The sequence below is a fragment of the Piliocolobus tephrosceles genome, chromosome 13 (genome assembly GCF_002776525.5).
Source record: "Piliocolobus tephrosceles isolate RC106 chromosome 13, ASM277652v3, whole genome shotgun sequence".
NCBI lineage: Eukaryota > Metazoa > Chordata > Mammalia > Primates > Cercopithecidae > Piliocolobus > Piliocolobus tephrosceles.
The window spans coordinates 121,361,476-121,384,980 of record NC_045446.1 but is presented as its reverse complement, the minus strand read 5'-3'; the positions used below and the strand labels follow the sequence as shown (position 1 = coordinate 121,384,980).

The following is a 23,505-nucleotide window of genomic DNA, read 5'->3' as shown; positions in this document are numbered from 1 at the left end:
TTAGAAAGGAAAGGAAAGAATTAATTTCCCCCATTAACACAAGACATTACGTTCAGACACACATAGTCCTTCATAATTGTCAAAACCTCTCTTTCCTCCCCATCACCAAGCAGCTAAAGCACAGTGACAGATGAGAGCTACTTTGAAATTGTCACAGTGTCTCTATTTTTGTGCGTGGACTGTCAAAACCTCAAATAGAGCCAGTGTGGCTTGGGCCAGCTCTGCAGGGAACTTATGCTCCCTTGTGGGACAGGGACCCTGAGCTCCTGGGTTGGAACCCAGTCCATCAACGCCATGATTATCAGATTTCCAGAACTTAAGGAATTATTTGGGATTCTTAGTCATAGACCATCTTGCTAGGTGATGAAAGGTTATAAAACATTAAAACAGATAGTGACCTTGGAGCTCATCCAATGCAATTTTTGTATTTGATAGAAAAAATAATTGAGGTTTGAAGGGCTGAAAACACTTATTGAAAATCACATATTCGTGACAAAAGTGGGATTAGATCGTCGGTCTTCTGATCTCAAATTCAGTGGTTTCCTCCTTGAGTTCTACAGTTAGCAGGAGTCGCAGAAGGTCATATAAAGTGACTTCTTGGGTGACTAGGCTAAGGAGGGAGGTTAGCAAGACAGATACCTTTGGTGAGAAGTCAGCTTATCATAGTCCAAGGTAGATGGTAAGAGGGAGACAGACTTGCCTAGAATAGCACAAGGTACAGATGAGGAGAGCCCTTGACAGGAAAGTTTTCAAAGGGACCCCCGCCCATAGTGAAGACTTCGCCCCTTGAGTGCACAGCTCCTAATGCTTTCCTCTCAGTGCACACTAGGGCCCAGTGCATGAGCAATGCTATCTCCCCGTGACGCTTCAGAGCTCAGACCTTTATGCTCTGCGAAGTGTGCAGGATGTCTCTGGTTGTGGCTTGCATGCCAATTGTGCTGCCTGGGTTAGGGGGTACTTTGCCTATAAGCTAATACAAGTATTTTGAAAATATTGATAAATGCTGAGGGTTGGCATCATTGTTAAGCAGCTGTGATGCCAGGAACTAATATAGGGAAAGGATAAAAGAAACAGTGTCGAATAAAAGGGAAGAAAGAGAGGAAGGAAGAAGAGTCAGGCTGCATCCAGGCCTCATCTGCAGAAACTAGGCTGTGCTGTTTCTCAAAAGGGCATTTCCCCAATACCTGAAAAGACCATGGGACTGTTTCTCTCATTGCTCTGGGCCTTCCCAACCACTTCAGAAAGGGGCAGGTCTGGTACCTGGTCTGCCAGGACTTTGAGCCAGGAGCTCTTGAGCCCTAGCTGGCTTTCCTTCTCCTTGGGGCTGCGATGCTGATTCCCTCTCTGGTCAGCTTAGGCTCCAACCAGCTGCAATTGTCTGTCTCCCATAGAAGAGTATAGCTGATGAGCCTGGAGCTCTGGGAGAAAGAGAGCACACAGAATCTTTCTTGATCATCAGTCCAGCAGAGTCCTACATTGGAGCGGCCACACCCTATTTTGTCCTAAGCCACTGCCTCTCTCTCTTTTTATTTTTTATTATTTTTTTATTTTTTTATTATACTTTAAGTTCTAGGGTGCATGTGCACAACGTGCAGGTTTGTTACATATGTATACATGTGTCATGTTGGTGTGCTGCGCCCATTAACTCGTCATTTACATTAGGTATGTCTCCCAGTGCTATCCCTCCCCCCTCCCCCAATCCACGACAGGCCTCAGTGTGTGAGAACACTTCCTGTTTCCAAGTGTTCTCATTGTTCAATTCCCACCTATGAGTGAGAACATGCGATGTTGGGTTTTTTGTCCTTGCGATAGTTTGCTGAGAATGATGGTTTCCAGCTTCATCCATGTCCCTACAAAGGACATGAACTCATCCCTTTTTTATGGCTGCATAGTATTCCTTGGTGTATATGTGCCACATTTTCTTAATCCAGTCTATCATTGATGGACATTTGGGTTGGTTCCAAGTCTTTGCTATTGTGAATAGTGCCGCAATAAACATATGTGTGCATGTGTCTTTATAGCAGCATGATTTATGATCCTTTGGGTATATACCCAGTAATGGGATGGCTGGATCAAATGGTATTTCTAGTTCTAGATCCTTAAGGAACCACCACACTGTCTTCCACAATGTTGAACTAGTTTACAGTCCCACCAACAGTGTAAAAGTGTTCCTATTTCTCCACCTCCTCTCCAGCACCTGTTGTTTCCTGACTTTTTAATGATTGCCATCCTAACTGGTGTGGGATGGTATCTCATTGTGGTTTTCATTTGCATTTCTCTGATGACCAGTGATGATGAGCATTTTTTCATGTGTCTGTTGGCTGCATAAATGTCTTCTTTTGAGAAGTATCTGTTCATATCCTTTGCCCACTTTTTGATGGAGTTGTTTGTTTTTTCTTGTAAGTTTGTTTGAGTTCTTTGTAGATTCTGGATATTAGCCCTTTGTCAGATGAGTAGATTGAAAAAATTTTCTCCCATTCTGTAGGTTGTCTGTTCACTCTGATGGTAGTTTCTTTTGCTGTGCAGAAGCTCTTTAGTTTAATTAGATCCCATTTGTCAATTTTGGCTTTTGTTGCCATTGCTTTGGTGTTTCATACATGAAGTCCTTGCCCATGCCTATGTCCCGAATGGTATTGCCTAGGTTTTCTTCTAGGGTTTTTATGGTTTTAGGTCTAACATTTAAGTCTTTAATCCATCTTGAATTAATTTTTGTATAAGGTATAAGAAAGGGATCCAGTTTCAGCTTTCTACTTATGGCTAGCCAATTTTCCCAGCACCATTTATTAAACAAGGAAACCTTTCCCCATTTCTTTTTTTTGTCAGGTTTGTCAAAGATCAGATGGTTGTAGATGTGTGGTATTGTTTCTGAGGGCTCTGTTCTGTTACATTGGTCTGTATCTCTGTTTTGGTACCAGTACCATGCTGTTTTGGTTACTATAGCCTTGTAGTATAGTTTGAAGTCAGGTAGCATGATGCCTCCAGCTTTGTTCTTTTGGCTAAGGATTTTCTTGGCAAAGCGGGCTCTTTTTTGGTTCCATATGAACTTGAAAGTAGCTTTTTTCCAATTCTGTGAAGAAAGTCATTGGTAGCTTGATGGGGATGGTATTGAATCTATAAATTACCTTGGGCAGTATGGCCATTTTCACAATATTGATTCTTCCAATCCATGAGCATGGAATGTTCTTCCATTTGTTTGTGTCCTCTTTTATTTAGTTGAGCAGTGGTTTATAGTTCTCCTTGAAGAAGTCCTTCACATCCCTTTTAAGCTGGATTCCTAGGTATTTTATTCTCTTTGAAGCAATTGTGAATGGGAGTTCACTCATGATTTGGCTCTGTTTGTCTGTTATTGGTGTATAAGAATGCTTGTGATTTTCGCACATTGATTTTGTATCCTGAGACTTTGCTGAAGTTGCTTATCAGCTTAGGGAAATTTTGGGCTGAAACAATGGGGTTTTCTAAATATACAATCATGTCATCCGCAGACAGGGACAATTTGACTTCCTCTTTTCCTAATTTAACATGCTTTATTTCTTTCTCCTGCTTGATTGCCCTGGCCAGAATGCCACTGCCTCTCTTAAAACGGTTGAGTGTTGGGCCTGCCCCAGGCGCAGGGTAAGATGCCACCAGTACCTAAGGCCCTACGGCCTGACAGCAGACCTTTCAGTAGACCAGGAGTATGTTGGCCATCCAGCTTATGATCCAGACCAGTGCACTTTAAAGAACGAAAGCTGACGGTTAAAAAGTATGCTGTTGGCTGGGTGTGGTGGCTCACGCCTGTAATTCTTGCACTTTGGGAGGCCAAGGCAGGCAGATTTCCTGAGCTCAGGAGTTCGAGACCAGCCTGGGAAACATGGTGAAACCCCGTCTCTACTAAAAAAAAAAAAAAATAGTAATAATAATTAGCCAGGCATGGCAATGTGCACCTGTAGTCCCAGCTACTCAGGAGGTTGAGGCAGGAGAATTGCTTGAACCCAGGATGTGGAGGTTGCAGTGAGCCAAAATCGTGCCACCGCACTCCAGCCTGGGCAACAGAGCACGAGACTGTCTCAAAAGAAAAAAATAAAAAGTACGCTGGGAAGACAGGTGTCAACTGGCACTGTCCCAGGAAAATGTAACTATGGGTCCACCCGACTTATGAAAACAACAAAGGCATTCCTGATGCTGCTATACAAATAAATTAATCGTCAGGGAAAGCACATCAGATGCAGTTGGCATTAGTAGGAAAGTTTTAATTCCCCCAAAGGCAAGCGAAGGGCAAAGGATTTACTTTGATGTTATAACTAATTGAAGGTTTTGTGTATTGCCCACCCGCTGGCAGATGCCAGCCCTGTAGGTCTGCTTTGGGTTCAAGAAGCCACTGTGCCAAAGCACCCTTAGGTAACACAGTATTGACAGTCCACTGACCACGCCAGGACACAAGACATTTCTGTACTACAAAAATATAGCCTTCTTGAAGAAACTGGGCCTGGGTGACTGGCTGTGCTTGATTAGGCTGCTGTAGACAAGGTTAAGACAACTTTCTTAAGACACTGTAGATGAAAGAGGCAGTGTCTCCTTCCATGCATTGATCAGGTTTCTAAAAAAAACAATGCTGTTGTTTAATTATGAAGGATTTTTTAAAGCAGTACTTTTACTTATCAGAACTCATTTCACTTTTACTTGTTAATACTTATATAACCCTGTTGGTTTAGAATTCAAATAATCATAATCATAAGAGGAAAATGTGTAAAATAAATAAAAACTTTTCAAGTGTACTTAAACATTTTGTCAATAACTTAGCTGTTTAAGCTCTGCTATTTAAAAATAATGATTTTTCTCCTTATACTCCTGCATTGTTTGGGTCTGAACTGTTAGTTTCAGTTTATTTTTAATACTTTTTAGAATGAAAATGCTAGCAACTTTTTTTAGGCCCAATTAGACTACTCTGTTCATCAAATGGATTTAAGCTTCTATCCTCAGTCATTTGTGTGCCTATATGGAATTCTAGTGTTTTGCATCCTCATATTCTCTCTCTCTTCCTCCTTCCCTCCCTCCCTCCTCTGCCTCTCTCTGTCTAGCTCCTCTCTCCCTTTTCTGGCACACACGCTGCACTTTCATTTAAAGGGAATGTGCCACATCCTCACAGGTACCCTGGCTGTTTCTGTGACACTCACTCAGAACCACTCCCAATGAGTCAACAGTATCATCTAAATCCTAAAAATGTTGTGTCTTGATTCTTCCCACACGTAATGAACCCATCTCAAAGAAAAAAAAAAAAAAAAAAGAGAGAGAGACACAAGCAGAGCCAAGCTAAACGCAGCTCTTCACCGTGCTTTGGAAAGAAGCCTCTTGTCTTCATGCTCTTCACTGGACTATCTGGGGATCCCTAGCCACTGGAGACTGACCCTGGCTATCACCATCCTACCCCACAAGATTTATTTTTCCAGACTCACCTACAATAAAGCTGCTGCTGTTGACATCATGATGGTATATTTTGCATAGAAGCTGACAGTTGACAGGAGGTCTGAGCACACTGTAAGATGTGCACATCCTCATATACTGCTTGGCTCTGAATGACTTCTCAGCAGAGGAAGCCTGGGAGAATACATGTGGAACTGGAACTTGGAAAATGAAAGCAACAGAAGTCCTCAACTTACCAATCCTGAATTCTCACCCCTGACTGTACATTAGAGTCTCCTGGGAAATTTTAGAGGATGCTGGTGCTGGGACCCCCAGCCCAGACCCTGTTCACCAATCCATTAGCACGAACGCAAGAGTCTATTTTTAAAGTGCTCCTTGGGTAAGTCTCATGACCCACCAGGGATGAGAACATCTATTTTTGGTGTGTCCTCTTAAACATGATTTCAGACAGTTTCCTTGACATCCCTTCTTCTCCTCCACTTACAAAACAAAACCCTTTACATCCTTTCCTCTTTAACTCTTCCCGGTAAAGAGTTCAAGCATCCCAGTGTATGAGAGTTTCTCTTTGGGGACAGTTGTACTGGAGGAGTCACTTGAGTCCTTCTGTCTTTGTGTCATCCTCAGTTATTCCCTGTCTGACAATGAGGGGCATTAAACACTTCCATCATCCTCACGCGTGCATGGAAGGGAAGTCCTAGAAAACTCCCACCCCTGCCAGGAAATTCCTCTGAGCCCCCAGCTATGGAGATCTTTATTAATGTACTCCTTCCCCCTCTAGAAGCACAGTTAACTTTCACGGTCACACATTGATCTTGTGATTAGCCAACTTACTGTCAGCCTCAGGGAAGGCAGCCAGCATGGCAGCCCTGGATGGGGGCAAGCCACTCCTCCCACAGAGGAGGTCCTGGTGGCCATAGCCTGAGAAAGTTTTCTGAGCACAAGACAAAGCTTCTGTCACTGCCAGCAAGTGAGACATTGACCAGGGGCTTGGCCTCCAAACCAAAATGACTTTAGCACAATTCAGTTGCTTGTATTAATTAAAGGAAAATGAAACAGTGGGTTTATCACACTTTTCATTAACTCCAGTGCAGCAAAGGTAACAAATCTGGAATTTGGGAGCAGGCAAGGGTGCAGTGTACTGCAGTCCACTCTCCTTGGTTTAATTAAAGAGGGCGAGCTCAGAGTTGCTTGTTGCCAGTAGGGTTCTAAGGAGAGTCAAGGATTGGAGGTTGGGGTGGGGGGCAGAGTGGGGGGCAGATAATGTGGAGGAGAGTCTGGCAGAAAGAGAGTGGATTAAACAGGACAGGGAGAGGGGGAGTTCTGCAGGGATTCCGTTTTCAAACCTAGCCATCAGGCATAACGTGAACACATACTGTGTGCTTAGCCTGCGTTAGCTGCTGTTAAGGAGTTAAGGAAGTAGAAGATGTGACGTCTACTCAGGGTGCTTGCAACTTGGACAATGGACTAGGAAGAAGGGTAGACAGTACAACACTCAGGTTATATGAGCCATACTGGGTCCCAAATGCTGAAACCCTACCGTAATTCCAAATTCAAGCATGTTTCTGATGTGTATCCTTCAAAAGAACGGGGCTCTCATGTCAGGAGGTGTGTGATGGAGAAGGATGCCAGGAGATCTCTAGGATAAAAGGAGAAGCCCTATTCATAGCCCTCAGAGGTTTCTAGAGGGCAGCTTTCCTCCACCCTGTCCACTCTTTGCCTCCCCCATGGGAGGTTGGTGACTAACGTCATGGTAAAGTGGTTGCTCGGTCATCTATTGGGCCTAGTTAAGCAGACATAAGGCTGCCATCTAGAAGTGAGGGCATGACTCCTGTGTCTCCATCCCCTCCCTGGCCTGCTACCTGGGTCTGGTGTCCTTACTCCAGACTCTGCATTGCAACACAGCTCGTCCTCTCGGCTCCACTTTGAGCCTGCAACTGAGTACTAAAGTCAAACATTCTACTGTGCAAACCCCACTGTCTCTAATTCTCAGGGAGAAAGGCAAGAACCTCATGTCAGCCTTGGATCCCAAGTGGGGATTATAGTCTAGCTGATGTTTTGATCTGCTCATGGCTCAGTTTTGTGATTATGTTCTGTTAGCCAAAATCCTGCAGGGAAAGAAAGACGAGTGATAGGATTCAGGCACATGTTTCCTCAGGAACTTTTGACGGTCCCTACCTTTCCCTGTACACGTCAAGGATGAGAAGTGGTGGGGAGGAGGCAGTTTCAGGCAGCCTTAGCTCCTTCCTGTGGTCTATCTTGCTCCAGATGTCCATGACAGGATGTCCAGCAGATATTTACAAGCATGGTTCTTCCATTGCAAAGTAAAATCTGTGTTCCTTGACAGCTTGAACTGTGACCCAACTTTCAAGAGTGGGTAAAAGTCTTGTTTCTAAGATGGTTCAGGCAGCCTAGTTGTGGCCTTATAGGCCAGGGGTACTTGATCACCAATCACCTGGACATTTGATTCCAACTTTGCAAATTCAGTATTGATCAGAATCACCTGTAATAGTCTCTCTTGCTGGGCTTCAGGGAAACTCCTTTTCTTGTTTTCCCAGAACCCAACCATGTGAGCCAGAAAGACCCCTGAGTGGCCACACTCTGCCCACTCCCACTGGCTTCCTTCCGGCAGCTCATTTCCCTCTTGCTTTCTTGCTCCTCCCACTTCCCTTCCCCACATCTTGTCCTCCCTGTGTGGCTGCCTCCTGAAACCCTAGATCCTCCTCACTGCCCTCATCTCCTGTTGTTCTTTTCCTTGGTAGCACAAGCCCCCAGAAATGTTCCTCTGTGTGTTACCTCCTGGCAGGTCTGGTACACGCTGCAGCAGGTGTGCTGACATTTTATCTCTGTGCAGTGTCTGCAGGTAGAGCCATGCCCTAGACAGCAAACCTAGAAGGACAGTCAGGGTGGGGATGCTCGTGGGTGACTTTTAATCATTCCAAATGGAGAAACCAGATGGGGATTGCCTCAATACAAAGTTCTGTTGTTGTTGTTGAAAACTGTGAATAGACCAACAAAGAGATTGATTACCTGTTTTAGTCTGTTCTTGTGCTGCTAAAAAAGACATACCCGAGACTGGGTAATGTATAAAGCAAAGAGGTTTAATTGACTCACAGTTCCACATGGCTGGGGAAGCCTCACAATCATAGTGGAAGAGTCAAGGACATCTTACATGGCAGCAGGCAAGAAGCTTGTGCAGGGGAACTCCCATTTATAAACCCATCAGATCTCATAAGACTTCTTCACTACCAAGAGTAGAGTATGGTGGAACTGCGCCCATGATTTAATCATTTCCACCTGGCCCCGCCCTTGACACGTGGGGATAATTACAATTCAAGGTGAGATTTGGGTGGGGACGCTCCCAAACCCTATCTTCACCTCCTAAAATTGTCCCCAGAGGTATTCACAGAGAAGACAAGATATTCTGTCAGGACTTTGTATAATCCAAAAAGTGGCAGGCTAAAATCTTTGACCCCTCCTGTTTCTTTCAACTTTATAACTCTAAGGAACTGGCTGAGGCAATAAACAGGAGAACTGGATGCAAGAATGAGGGCTGAGATATCGCTGGCACAAAAGGACATAAAAGGAGAAAGAAAAGAAGTAGGTCAGGAAGGCCCCCATATTTTGCTCTGGATTTCCTGTTTGATCTTTTTCATCCCCAAATGCTTAGGATCCTTTCAGCTCTAATAAATCTTTTTGACTCACTACGCCTTACTTGAGGGATCTAGAAATGACAAAGAACTAAAAAATTGAGATACGGAAAAATATAAACCACTTTGAGTCCTGGCCCCCTGAGATTGCAAACTACCCAAGGTGAAGGTCCTTGTTTTCCACATCATCTCTGCCCCCATTCCCTCACCACAGAGTCTGACGCAACACCTCGCTCATCCTGGATGTGAGCAGAATAAGTGCAGTGAGGTCAGAGCCAGCAGGCCGGCCAGTGGTCCTTCTCCCATAAGTCGTTTCTCTGTCTGTTCCTCCATTTCTAGCAGAACAGACCCTACTTGTGGATGTTGCATGCTCTTTGTCTTCTGTGACTGTGCTGTCAGAATGTGTGCCCCACCGAGGAAGGCCCCTTAGAGCCACAGAACCCTGAGGCTTTTGCTCATTCTATCCCCAAGGATGCATCATGCATCTGAGGCAAGGACCCCCATATCCCCTGATGAATGGCCTCATTTGTATTTTTGCAGATCTTAATTTTGCTAATGCAGCGAATTGAACTCATCTCCTTTGAAGCACTCTTTCCATGGAAACAGCCTTGGTTTTTATGCATTTCTGCCAATGATTCAGAATCTGCTTTCCGCTGCTTCCAGCCATGTTATATTAGGATGCTGGAGTGCCTAGAGCAGGTCCATAATGCCTGTGGGTTATTGTGTTAGTACAGGACATTTCGCTGTAAAGCAAAACTGTGGAGCAGACTTGCAGTTCCTGTTTGACAAGGAAAATATTGCAGTCTTATAGCCTTTTAAAAAAATTCCTTGGTGAACCTGTCTTTAGAATCTTTCCAATGGCTCACAGGCCATCTTGCTTGCCCCACCTCTGTCTTTCTTTCCTTCCTCCTCCTCCCTCTCCTTCCTATCGTATCCTGTCCCTCCCTCATCTGTTTCTCCCTGCCCATTTCCCTTCTTTTAGTTCATAGTCAGCAATTTGGTTTCCTGGCAGCTAGTAGAGAGGATTAAAACATTGATTGCCTTCTGCCCCATTATCTGCAGACTGGAATCAGGATTTTACATTTTACAACCAGAACCGCAGAGGGCAGCCCTACAGCTTCCTAAGTCTCCAGTCATGTAGCAACCTAGATTCATTCTGCTTTAAAAATCTCACCCAGCATTCAAAGTAGTTAAGAAAATAACATGTAAGTCACCTTCACCGAGTCTGAGATGGAGAGAAGTTTCAACAACATTTTCCGTTTTTCAACAAAGGAACATGTTTTGGCAAGGATGCATGTTTTGTGGGAAGATCGTGAAGAATCCATGCGTCCTGATCCTCAGCCTCAATGTAGCCAGCCTACTGAGCCCTAAACCCCCAACACAGTGAGTCTTTGGAGGGGCGGGCTCCACAAGAGTCTCAGCCTGAGGGGCTCTTAGTGTATTTTCCTAACACACTGACCCTAGAGGACTTCATGTGTGTGGGTGGGAGAAAGCCTGTGAACACTACAGCATGGGGCATCACAGCTTCACTGCTCAGGGTGTGGGCCCCGTCCCAGCCATGGAGGCCTGGGCGTGTGTCAGAAACGTGGAATCCCAGACCCCACTCCAGACCTACTGGATCAGAATCTATATTTAAAAAGAAAAATCTCTGAAGAACTTATATGCAAATTAAAATCTGAGAAGCGCTTGCTTCATCGTACAAACTTGACAAAATTCATTTTATCACTTAATGAGGCAGTATTATGACGATCCCCATTTTACATGAGATGCACTTTTTCTTCCTTCCTTCCTTTTCTGCTGTTGCATAACTGGTCCCATAAAAACAGCATCACAGACAGTGGAAAGAAATCCCACATTCCAGAGGCTGCTGTGTCATCTGGTAATTCTGCTGGAAGGATGCAGGACCTGTGTTACCCATGCGGATGCACACGGGCCTCCCCCTTCTGTGAAGCCATCCCCTCCCTGTGTGCAGTCGACATTTCTAAGTCCACTGGCATTCGTGGATCTCACTTTATCTGGAGCTTTTAAGGTATCTGGCTCAGGTCCACCAAGCAGCATGATCTGGGGCTTTCTTCTCTCTGAGGAAAGGGGAATGTTGACCCTGCCTGAGACTCCAGCCAGGCCCTCAGCAGGTAGCCCATGTGTTTGGTTAAATGCAATGCAATTTAATTACTCATGGCAAAATCCTCTGTGGTACATTTTGAAAAAATAGTGGAGTCATAGTAGTAGAAAGCCAGGCTTCTCATCCTACCACATTTATTTCTTGCAGAAAAAAAAAAAAAAAAAAAATGGTGAGGTGAGTCTGGAACATCATTTTGATGTGTTTGATCCCATTGTTGTTTAATCCTTAAAAATGCTTAGATTGATCAACTAATTTTCTTTGTTAAATTTTATTTTAAAAGTAATCTCAGAATCCCTTTCACTGTGATATTCTGTTAGCCTATGTAGAAATAAAGGGAGTAGGGCAAGAAAGTGTTTGCATGTCCGTAATGCACCTTGAAGAGTTAGGATATGAACTAACCTGGATCATTATGTCTGCTGTGGTAGAGGCTTTTGATCCAGCAGCACCACCCAGCAAATGGGGACTTAACCCACATCCAGCTGGCCCATGCTCTGGAGTTTCTTCCTTGAAATTGTCTAAGTTCCCGTCTGGTGCCTGGGACCATCTGGGGCAAGCAGCATCATTTGGGAGAGACACTCGGATCCTAGGCTAGGTGTGGTCGCTGTTTCATACCCCATTTCTTCACTCTGGGGATATTCCACCCGGCACCCTTCAGCCACTCCTTATGTGGGTTCACCCAGATTTCCCAATGACTCTGAACCTCACGTCTGTGAGTACGTTTTGGGACCCCGTCCTCAGGACCAGGCTTGAGGAGGGTAGCCAGGCAAATGAATTGCTCCCACTAGCCAATGAATTATTTCCTCCATGGAACTGCACAGTTTGGGCTAACAGAATGGTGCTGATTTGCAGTGACATTTCTATACATAGATTGGTAGCCAGTATCCAGAGACTGATGGTACTCCCTGGTTGGGCATGACCTGGGGTAAGACATGGAGGCAAGGAAGACAGCAAAAGCCAGAAAGCACATGGTCTGGGGAAATGGGCAGGTAGGTGGTGGAAGCCCCCAAGGCTTAGACTTGGAGCAGAGTCAGGGCACCCAAGAACCTGCCTTCTTACCCCCTGTACCCCAGCCCATCTCCACAGATCCTTACTGTTGCACCCCCTACACCCTACACACCAGCCCACCTCCTCCACCATCCTGCTGTCTACCCTACACCCTGCACACTGGCCTACCTCCACAGAAACCTTCCTGCTGCTCACCTTATACCCTGTACGTCGGCCCACTCCCTCCACCATCCTGCTGTCTACCCTACACCCTGCACACTGGCCCACCCCCTCCACGTTTCCACTGCCCACCCTACACCCTGGACACCAGCCCATATCCACAGACACACTCCTGCTGCACACCCTACAGCCTACACACTGTCCCCACCTTCCAGCCTCCTGCTGCCCACCCTATACCTTGCACACCATCCCAACTCCACAGACACGTTCCTGCTCCACACCCTACGCCCTACACACCAGCCCATCCCCTCCACAGACACCTTCCTGCTTCACACCCATGGTGGACCCAAACCCATTGGATCAGAACATGCCTTCACAAAGTTGTGGGGAAAGCTAACATTTTTGTTGCCCTGAAAACTCCTGTGGCCCTCAGGACTGCAGGCCTAGAAGAAAGGCAAATGGCTGTGCCTTATCCTTGGGCTTTATCTTGGTTTTCGTGGGATCTCAGTGTTTTGACAGAACTCAGAACATTTGTGATGGAAGACAGAGGGTCTGTTGTCTTTGCACTGGACCACAGGGAGTAATATAAGGGGTAAGGTGGAGAGGCCAGATTGTTGCAAGAACCTGTAATGGTGTCATAAAAGCAACACAAATTTTGCAGCCCATAATAGTTTGAATTACGAATGACAAGTTTCACAGGTACCTGAGAATGAATCCTCCAGGGAGCTCCACCAAAGTGAGTATTAAATCCACTAGGCTATTCTGGCAAGCACAGATCCAGCATTCGGGTCTATCACACTTGTGTTGGCCAATGCATATTGAGCACCTATTACAAAGCCATCGTGGGGTCCTTCCTCGTTCATTCATTCTCACTCTGTCTTCTCCAACACAGGTAGAAACAAAACCAACTACTTTGCATTTATTTACATTAAAGTGTGGAATGTTTACTTATTTGTTCTACAAGTAGTAGTTTATATTCTGCATACAAAAACATTCTACATAATGAAAAATTAAGATGTGTTCCACAGTAACATACTCTAAAGTTATTCCATGGTTTTATTATATTATTGATCATGACAATTCTTTTTAAAATATCAGTTTGATGATGCACCGAAGTATTTATCATGTCATCTCTGAGTTAATTATCACAATAATCATATAAGAAAAATGACATGTTTTCTTACCAAATGCTCTAAAAAAGTTAAGTGGCTTGGCTGAAATACATCAATGCAAGACACAAGCAGAGAATTTCTTTCTTCCATTGCCGTATCTTTTGAGCAACTTGATGCCCTATGTCTTTGACTTGATGTCCTACTCCATTCTGAGGGCTTTTTCTCTTCCTTCTCCTACAGTCTCTAGATGTGAATATGGCTCTGTCCCTGGTTACACAGTTTCCTGATTGTTTCCTGTCTGCTTCTTTCTTCCCAGAAGGCCAGGGCTTTGTAAGTGAGGATGAGTACCTGGAGATCTCTGACATCAAGCGAGACCAGTCCGGGGAGTACGAATGCAGCGCGTTGAACGATGTTGCTGCGCCCGATGTGCGAAAAGTAAAAATCACTGTAAACTGTGAGTGGACCTGCAGCCAGGGGGTTCTGGGGAACAGAGGGCACCGGGAGTAGGCGGACAGTCTGGTAATGACAGTGCCATTTTCCAAAAGACCCAAGCTGCTGCTAACAGGAAAATACTTCATCAAATGGCTTTGCTCACCATGGCCTCCAAGCCATTTGTCCCTGGAGTCTTCCTGTGACTGCCAGAGTTTTCAGCAAATGGAGAGAATTGTTAACTGAGAATAGGTTTGGAGGCCTGAAAAAGATGTTGGGGTCAGTGCAATATCTTCAGGCAAGTAATTTTTTTTTTTTTTTTTTTTTTGAGACGGAGTCTCACTCTGTCACCCAGGCTGGAGTGCAGTGGCCGGATCTCGGCTCACTGCAAGCTCCGCCTCCCAGGTTTACGCCATTCTCCTGCCTCAGCCTCCCGAGTAGCTGGGACTACAGGCGCCCGCCACCTCGCCCGGCTAGTTTTTTGTATTTTTTTAGTAGAGACGGGGTTTCACCGTGTTGGCCAGGATGGTCTCGATCTCTTGATCTCGTGATCTGCCCGTCTCGGCCTCCCAAAGTGCTGGGATTACAGGCTTGAGCCACCGCGCCCGGCCCAGGCAAGTTATTTTTCCTGAAATAAATGATTATTTCACTGGGAAAGAGGGTTGTCACAAGTAATCCGTTTACGTAGCAAATGACTGGATGTGCCCTTCTTCTCTTTCATGAAATCACTCTGTGTGCCTGCATGCATGTGTGTGCGTGCATGTGTGTGTGTGTGTGTGTGTTTCCCACAGATCCTCCCTATATCTCAAAAGCCAAGAACACTGGTGTTTCAGTCGGTCAGAAGGGCATCCTGAGCTGTGAAGCGTCTGCAGTCCCCATGGCTGAATTCCAGTGGTTCAAGGAAGATACCAGGTACCTTGTAAATGATGCCTGGACAGTTCTGAAGCAGAGCTGATGGGCCATCTTCACATGGGAGAAGGATGAGGATGAAGGAACGGGGAAAGATAAGGCAAAACAGAAATGGTTAATACCCTCTTTTGTAACAATGTCTCCTTTTACAACCAGGAAAACATGGAGGAGGCTGGAAAGTGAACAAAATGAACTGACCATGATTCTGAATCTGAGACTTGTTGTAGACATGTCAGTCATTGGGAACTAGAAGCCAGTACATTTATCCTGTTGGGCAAAAGCATCCTTTCCCTTGTCCTCCTGTTGGACACTGAGGTTCTTAGGGTTTGAGTTTGAAGGACGAGATTAGTTGGAGAAAAGCGCTTTGTGAGGTGGAGGACCTCTTTGTAGAATGAAGTGATGTCAATGCCTTCCCTCTTGCAGGTTAGCCACTGGACTGGATGGAGTGAGGATTGAGAACAAAGGCCGCATGTCCACTCTGACTTTCTTCAATGTTTCAGAAAAGGATTATGGGAACTATACTTGTGTGGCCACAAACAAGCTTGGGAACACCAACGCCAGCATCACATTGTATGGTGAGTGCCAGAAGCCTGGATGCAGCAGGCTCAGCCACATGGGGAAGCTTGAGGGACTCAGGAGGGAGGAAGTTGCAATCTGCTTGGCCTATGTCCATCCATCCTGCTCAACCCACCACCTGTAGATAAGACATACTTCTCCCTGCCATTCCCCTAGCATGCCATGCAGAGATAGTTACATGGTAATTGATATTTCATGGTCATTAAAAGGCAAGGTTTGCCCTTACAACAGGAGTAAACCAAATTGTGAATCAGATAGAATGGTGTTTGTATAAAGAAGATAGAACCGTGGCTCACGCCTGTAATCCCAGCACTTTGGGAGGCTGAGGCGGGTGGATCACGAGGTCAGAAGATCGAGACCATCCTGGTTAACATGGTGAAACCCCGTCTCTACTTAAAAAAAAAAAAAAAAAAAAATTAGCCGGGCGTGGTGGCGGGCACCTGTAGTCCCAGCTACTCGGGAGGCTGAGGGAGGAGAATGGCGTGAACCCAGGAGGTGGAGCTTGCAGTGAGCCGAGATCGTGCCACTGCACTCCAGACTGGTGACAGAGCGAGACTCCATCTCAAAAAAAAAGATAGAACCATGGGTCAATTCAACTGTATAATCTTAAGATGCCTTCTGTGGTTGGAGTCTATGATTCTGGGGGTGATATTTGTTGCTTTAAACCTAGTCAACTGCTTCCATCATGATTCTCATGTTGCTTGCATTTCGTGTTCTCATCCGTGAGGAGGAATGGAGGAGCAGTCTGAGACCTTATCAGGTGGCTGTTCTATCCACGACTGGAGCAGCAAACCCCCTCTGAAGGTCTTTCCCTCCCATATGGGTGGAGAAGACTTGGGAGCCAGGACTGACCTCCTTTAAAGCCCTTATGTCTCCCTGACTCCATTTTCCCACACTGCCGCATCCATATCCTTCTGCAACATTTCACACCATGCGCCAGGGCCAGCTTGTTGTGATACTTTATGTGCATATGTATTTGTTTATTTGCTGAGGTTTGGTTAGAGGGAAGCATCCGATGAGTAGGATGAGAGGATGAAGGATGAAGAGAGGTATCCACGTTTCACGTGCACCTCAGACACAAGTTTTCAGCTCTGACATTAACTAAACTTGGTCCACCAACCATCTGAAATGTGTGATCTATGTCTTTTGTTTTCTCTCTGCATTGTGTGTGCATTGTGCTGTGTGTGTCTTAGAAATAAGCCCCTCATCAGCAGTGGCAGGTGGGTACAGCATGTTCCTTCCTACCTCTGCCTGCCTGAATGCCTATGCCTTTGAGTTTTAGCCTACTTCAAAGATAGGCTTGCCTGCTTCGCCTCTGTAATTTATGTCTCTGAGGTAGATAGACCTCAAGGGGCTTGGTTTACACAGTTTAGATAAAAAGCATGTAGAATATGATGGCTTTCACATGCACTCTGTGGAATACATTTATGGGTTTCAGGGGAAGGGGTTTTTGCCCCCAAAACAGTAACCTTATACTCGGTCACGTTTGAAGAGGATGCTCATTCTGCTGTTTCTGCACACAGCAGCACCAAGAGCAACCCAGCCCAGAGACCAACTGGATTAATAGATAACTGTCTCCATGGGGATGTCACCCTACTATGAATGTTTTATTCTTTTAGCCCAAGGCAAGCAGGGCTAATGGTTTAGTTTTAAAAACTTTATTTTAAAATAAAAGTACTTGGGATCATTATTCATAATGATAATATCTGCTATTTACCAAATGTATACTGGTTTCTAGGCATCATGTCAATGCTGTGCAAGGCAGGTTATTAACCCTATTTTACAGATAAGTGAAAGGAGAACTAAAGAGCTTGGGTAACACTGAAGGCCACTTAAATAATGAATAGGTACTGGATGAGACCTAGAAATGGAGCCTGTATTAGGTATTGGAGCATTTGCCCAGAGCATCAGCAAAGAGAAACACACACACATATGCATGCACACACACATTCTTACACAGTTGCTGAGGCATTTAGAAGAAGCAGTAGCTGGTGCTCAGCTATGCTTCCAGAACCGGAAGACATTCAACCCTACTGTTCTAAGATGTCGGTCTCAGTCACATGCAAAGAGATGACATTTGAATTTTCTTTCTTTCTTTCTTTTTTTTTTTTTTTTTTTTTTTTTTGAGATGGAGTCTCGTTCTATCCCCCAGGCTGGAGTGCAGGCTCGGCTCACTGCAAGCTCTGCCTCCCTGGTTCATGCCATTCTCCTGCCTCAGCCTCCCGAGTAGCTGGGACTACAGGTGCCCGCCACCATGCCTGGCTAATTTTTTGTATTTTCAGTAGAGACAGGGTTTCACCGTGTTAGCCAGGATGTTCTTGATCTCCTGACCTCGTGATCCACCTGTCTCGGTCTCCCAAAGTGCTGGGATTACAGGTGTGAGCCAACGTGCCCGGCTGACATTTGAATTTTCTAGACCTGAAATAAGCTCTTCAACTATCACTGCTCACAGCTCTTGATCCACGGCACTCACAGATGTATAGTCCTGCCCGCACCCCAGTGACCAGGAACACCCATGCCTTGGTCTTAACAAAACTGAGAGGATAGGGTGGGATTGAGTTGCCTCCCTGCCATGACCTGCCATTATCCCCATGGCTGGTGGGATTGCAGTGGCAGGGAGTATGATGCAGAGAAGGGCACGGGACTGGTAACCCAATGGCCCTTCTTGTCTCTCTCTGCCATTAACTAAGAAAGGGGTGTTTCATAGCTGCTAGCAACAGCCGGTGTATGCCAAAACTGTCTTAGTTGGCTTGTGTTGCCATAAGAAAATACCACAGATGGGAAGGCTTAAACAACAGACATTTATTATCTCACAGTCCTGGAGGCTAGAAGTCCAAGATGCGGGTTTCTGCCCAGGTGGTTCTAATGAGGGCTCACCTTGTAGCTTGTAGACAGCTGCTGTGTCCTCACATGGTTTCTCCTCTGAATTCTCATAGAGAAAGAGAGAGAGGGAGCTTTCGGGTGTCTCTTCTGATAAGGACACTAACTATGGTGGATCAGGGCCCCACCTTTATGACCTCATTTAACCTTAATTTCTTCCGTATAGGTGCCACCTCCAAATACAGACATACTGGGGGTTACAGCATCAACATAGACATTTGGTAGCAGAGGGATGCAATTCAGCCCATAGCACAGGCAGACATTTACATTCCAATTCAGCCTTCACATCCCAGTTCACTTAAACTTGCTGAGCCTTCCTTCCGTCATACATGCTATTGGGATATTAACGCCTGCTTCAAAAGACTGGTGATAGGATTAAATAAGATTGTATACATTAAGAATCTCATAGACATGTGGATTTGACCACAAACAAAAACCATAGGTCTGAGTTTACAACCGTAGGATGATATTTTCTGACCGACAGACATGAGAGTGCCACTGTGAATTGTCCATAAGACAATGTTCATCAAAGTGGCATAACTCACCGAATACTGTTGTGTTCCTACGGGTACCTGCCAACGTTTATTGTGACATGGCCCATGCTATCACCTCTTCCCTTCATATGCCTGCCAGAGCCACCGCTCAACTGGACTTCTTTTCTTTCCTCCAGAGTCCCCTGTGCCCTTCCTCTCCAGCATTCATGATCCCTATAACCCAGCCTATCTCACTTCACCCTGTTGGCACACACTTGCCTTCAGCATCCCTTCCTGAAGGAAGCCTTTCCTGACCTCTCTGACCAGGCCAGTCCCCCATTCTGCATCCACTCATTCCGTGCCTTTGCCTGCTGCACTCGCACAGGGCATTGTCTAGCATTCATTTAACAAACATGCATTTAGGACTTGTTACAAGCCAGGCACTGTTCGATGTGATCAGGAGACAGCAGTGACTCAACAGATAGATTCCTTGTTTCTATAGACTTTATCTTCCAGTTGTAATTTTGTTTTTGTTTAATATTTCAAAATTTGTTTAAAGTATTTCTTCCTCTTCACCCTGTAAGCTCCATGAACATAGGGGCCATACCTGGCTTAATCCCCAGGACCTTATACAAGGATCTACACACAGTGACTCATCAGGAAAACTTTGTGGGACGAATGAATGTGTGAATGTATGTGGGGGTGGAAAGAATGTATTGGTCACAGCAACAATTTAGCTATCAGGAATTAAAATGCCATGGCCTAGACGAAGGGGTATGTGTCTCACCCTATGCTGTTCACTGGCTGAATGGCTTTGGGAAGGTCAGTCTCACTGGGTCTTTTTATATTTTTAATCAGTGAAGGCATTTTGGATAAGATGTTTGGTTTCTGTGGTCCCTACAAGGCACAATTCTCTGATCCTATGACTGTGTGGCAATAGTTTCAGCACAAGATCAGACAGATAGTGTCTGGTTGACCTGCTCTTTCTCCTGGCCGGGGATGCTCTTCCTAGTCCTCAATGTCCCCATAATTATGCCTAATTATTACCAACCATTTAGTGTGTACAGGGCACTAGACTAAGTGCTTTTCCTTTTTTATCACCCTTAGTGACTCTATGAGGTAAGTACTATATTTATCCTGATTTAACACTTGAGGAAATTGTGAGGTTAGGCAGATAACTCAAAACACCCTGGCTTATCCGTGCTTGTGCTGGGATTTGAGCCTATGTACTCCCAATCCCATGCCGGAGTGCTTTGCTCCCATTGCAATCCAGCTCAAAGACCTGGCAACCCATCGTGGACATGGTGACTTTCCAAATGGAGCCTCACATCAGCTATTAGTTTGCTTGGACCCAAGTCCCACATCAAATTCTCCTTTCTTCTATCTACTTCTGAACCAATTCTTGTAAAGGACAGTTTTTACATTTGCAACCCATATACTCATACTTCCCCAACACACAGTCCCCATCTGCAGGCGTGCATTTGTATTTACTCTCACAGACGGTCAGTCTGTTTTCTGAGAGCCCTCTTTGACTCTGCCCCTGTGATCCCCTCACAGCGTGCCTCTCTCACACTACATCTTTTACATAGTCCATACCTACAAGCAAAGAGCAAAGAAAAATAGGATACAAGCAATTTTGAAAGAATGCAGAGGACAAAAACTGGGTTGGTGAGTGGTTTGAAACCTGAAATGACTAGAAGTGTGTGAGTGACCACATGGTAGGTGATCGTCCAAGATGAATCAGCTGTTGGCACCGATATGAAATCCTTCTTCTTCATCACGCCAGTTGCTTTCCCCACACAGAGCCACAAGGACAGAGTGGTCACCTAGGCAGAGCGCCAACTCACAGGCACATTTTAGACCACCCACTTCCCTTAGCCCCAGGCAACTGCAGGTGCTGGAAAAGTGGCCCGATATGGAGAGGAGGTCAACACTAGCAGCAAGGAACACGGGGCTCCAGTCCTGACTCTGATACAGACAAACTGTGACGCTGTCTGTTCTTAAGTCGTGCATAAAATATAAAAGTCGAGCAAGATGAACTCCCAGGTTACTTTCAGTTTTCTAAGTGTCAGTGCTGAATTTGGGAAACAATGGGAACAAAGGGCAAGGAACAGGTCTCCAAAAGCTATCAACCATAACCGTGGGCAACCTTTGCAAAGCAGCTTGCTCCAACCATTGCAAAGCAGCTTGCTCCAAGCATTGGTTAGCTTTACTGAGTGGGTGCAGCCATTGGAAGGCCCAAAGGGAGCCCCTTGGCACCTTGAAGCCTTGCCAGGCCTATGAACAGCAGGGGTGGCTAGAGTTCAGCTTGCTGACCACAGCTCTGTCCCCTGTGGAGGTCACTCACTTTCTCTCAGTTCGCCAACCCCCTTTGCTCCCTCTGGGCCTTGAGCAAGAAGCTCCATCCCCCCATCCTGTCCTTAGTGTGCAGAGAAGGAAGATTCTGAACTTGATTACATCCGGCACTGCAGAGAGTGCGACGTGCTTAATGAGGCATGTAAACGGCTGGATGACTGGAACTGGTAGGGGAAAGGGACAGAGAACGCAAACAAAGCCAAGCCAGAGGGGGGAGACTGCAGAGAGAAAAACAAATTTCTCACATTTTATCTGTGAAATTGCAGCAACACAAATCAGTTACATTAAGAGTTAAATGTAGGGCACAGGGACAACTCACAGGAATCCTGTCATTGCAAGTGAAAAAGGCAAACGCTTCAGTTAAGGCAACATCTGTGCATGGAGTTTCCTCCTCAGGCCAAGCCTGAGCCCTCTTGGAGCAGCTGTGACTCCAGCCTGCCTCTGTGGCTCCTGGGAGCCATGAGGGCAGAATCTCTATTTTCTGTTGCTAGTGGCCATTCTTCTAGAATAAATATACATATCAGACTGGCTGAGCTGGACTTCCTTTGGCCAGAGCCTGCACCAGGCAGCGGCTCTCACCCTCTGCCTTCTGCTGACCTTCTCATGGGAGACCACCCCACCAGGGGCAGAGCCCTCAGCGCTGCTGCCTTATCCCCACCTCCCTCCTCTTCCTCCTCCGTCTTCTCGTTCTGTATCAGGGCATCCTCACAACTGCATCTATCTCCAGGTGGCTCCAGCCAAGACATGGAGAGGGGGCACAAAGACTGAGCTTCTCTTCAGTGCGACCTCCATGCCGCACCCGTACCTTTTCTTCCCTCCAACCACAGGCCTCTGGGAGGGAGAACTCGTGTTGTTTCTCCACTTTCTCAAACCCTCTTATGCCTCAGCTACCACGATCTGTCTCACTCTAACACCTGACCTCCTCTCAAGTGTCAGACCCCGTCTCACCTCACAATGCCCCACTTCTGGCTTCTGTGATGTCACTGGGTGGTGCCTGTCTTCTCACCTTCCTCAGTCTGAGTCTAGCTCCAACAGCACCTGCCCTATTGGTCCTCCCAGGGGTCGGCCTATGGTGAGAGGGGAAGGGCTCTGCTGTACCTTCAAGCACCCAACGGTGAGGTATTTTTTGGCCTGCATCAGCCTTATTCTGGATGCTTTAAAAATGCAGATATGTGAGCCTTGCCCCAGAATCATTTAATCAAAATCTCTAGGGAAGGTCCTGAGAATGCACTTTTTAAGAGACTCTCCCAGGGACTCTTATGCACACTGAAGATTGTTGACCTCTGAACAACAGTCTGCTAATTCCTGAATTTGTGTCTTTAGTTCTGTCCTGAATTCTGAGCTACAAGCCACTCTCTCTCTCTGAATATTCCACAGGGGTCTCAAAGGCAGCCTTTCTCCGCTGGGAATACTCAGCGTATGGTTCACTCTTCCCTGCACGCTCTCTAGAATCTCTGTGGTCATTTTTGACTTTCTCCTCTCCCTCACTCCTCACATCTGTTAGCCAACAAGTCCCACCAAATGGCTTTTCCTCTGACTTCTCCATCTCCATTATCACTCACATTGTGGCATGTGTCACACATGGACAATTGTGATATCCTCTCACTGGTTCTCTCGTCTTTCTTTGGCAATCCAACTCCTATTGGTTTGCCACAGCAGGGCCAAGTGACATTTCCAGAACTCAGAATGAACCTCGTCATTTCGATTGCTGAAAACTTCTGCCTCCCAGAACAGCTTGACGCTAAGGCTGTTCTCGCTGTGAGGTCAGCGTAGACTTATAGCTTCAAGTGTCCCCAGCACTCCACCTGTGACCTTCCCGGCATCCACCAGGCTGGGCCCCCGTGTCCCAGATCCCATTAGACGTCATGCTGTTGCCACTCTCCATCCATCCATCCATCCATCCATCCATCCATCCATCCATCCATCCCTCCATCCATTCGTCTAGTCAACAAGTATTTGTTTACTGTCTACTGTATGCCAAGAATTATACAAGGACTAAAGGTAGAAGGAGAAACATAATTTCTGATCTTGCACAAACAAGTAAATAGGCAGTTACAATAAAATATAAGAATGGCCATGCTTGAGGAATAAAGAAGCTGCCAGCTATCAAGTGTCAGCCACACATGGCTTTGGACACCTAAGCCTTTGAGATAGATACTGTTATTATTTTTCACTGGACAGAAGAAGAGCCTAGAGCTCAAAGAACAAATGACGTTACTAAATTCCCCCAGGTAGGAGGGATTCCAGCATGGACGGGAGAGGCAAGGGACAGCAGCAGGTTTTGTACCTAGGTCTGTCTGACTTGATCCCCTGTTTCTTTCAAACCCATATACTGTGTCTCCGAGTGTGCTGGAGGGTCACAGAAGCAGGCTTGTGTCCTCTTCTGTGTCTGATGAGTATATACCTTCTGGGCTCTGCTCAGTGACGCCCCATATGTA

The 23,505-nt window shown here is 45.9% G+C and overlaps 1 protein-coding gene across 8 annotated transcripts in view; it reads left to right on the top strand.

Moving 5' to 3' along the window:
- Positions 1–23,505, top strand: part of OPCML (opioid binding protein/cell adhesion molecule like) — a 1,160,427-nt gene that overhangs the window by 1,123,297 nt on the left and 13,625 nt on the right. For 5 of the 8 annotated variants that reach the window (XM_023185901.2, XM_023185899.2, XM_023185900.2 and 2 more), the window contains 3 exons: positions 13,762–13,899; positions 14,666–14,786; positions 15,207–15,358. In XM_023185901.2, the coding sequence (XP_023041669.1) occupies positions 13,762–13,899; positions 14,666–14,786; positions 15,207–15,358 (411 nt within the window). Of the gene's footprint in view, positions 1–13,761; positions 13,900–14,665; positions 14,787–15,206; positions 15,359–16,552; positions 16,580–23,505 lie in introns of all 8 variants that reach the window. The other 3 variants (XM_023185894.2, XM_023185896.1, XM_023185898.2) reach the window with 3 other exon arrangements.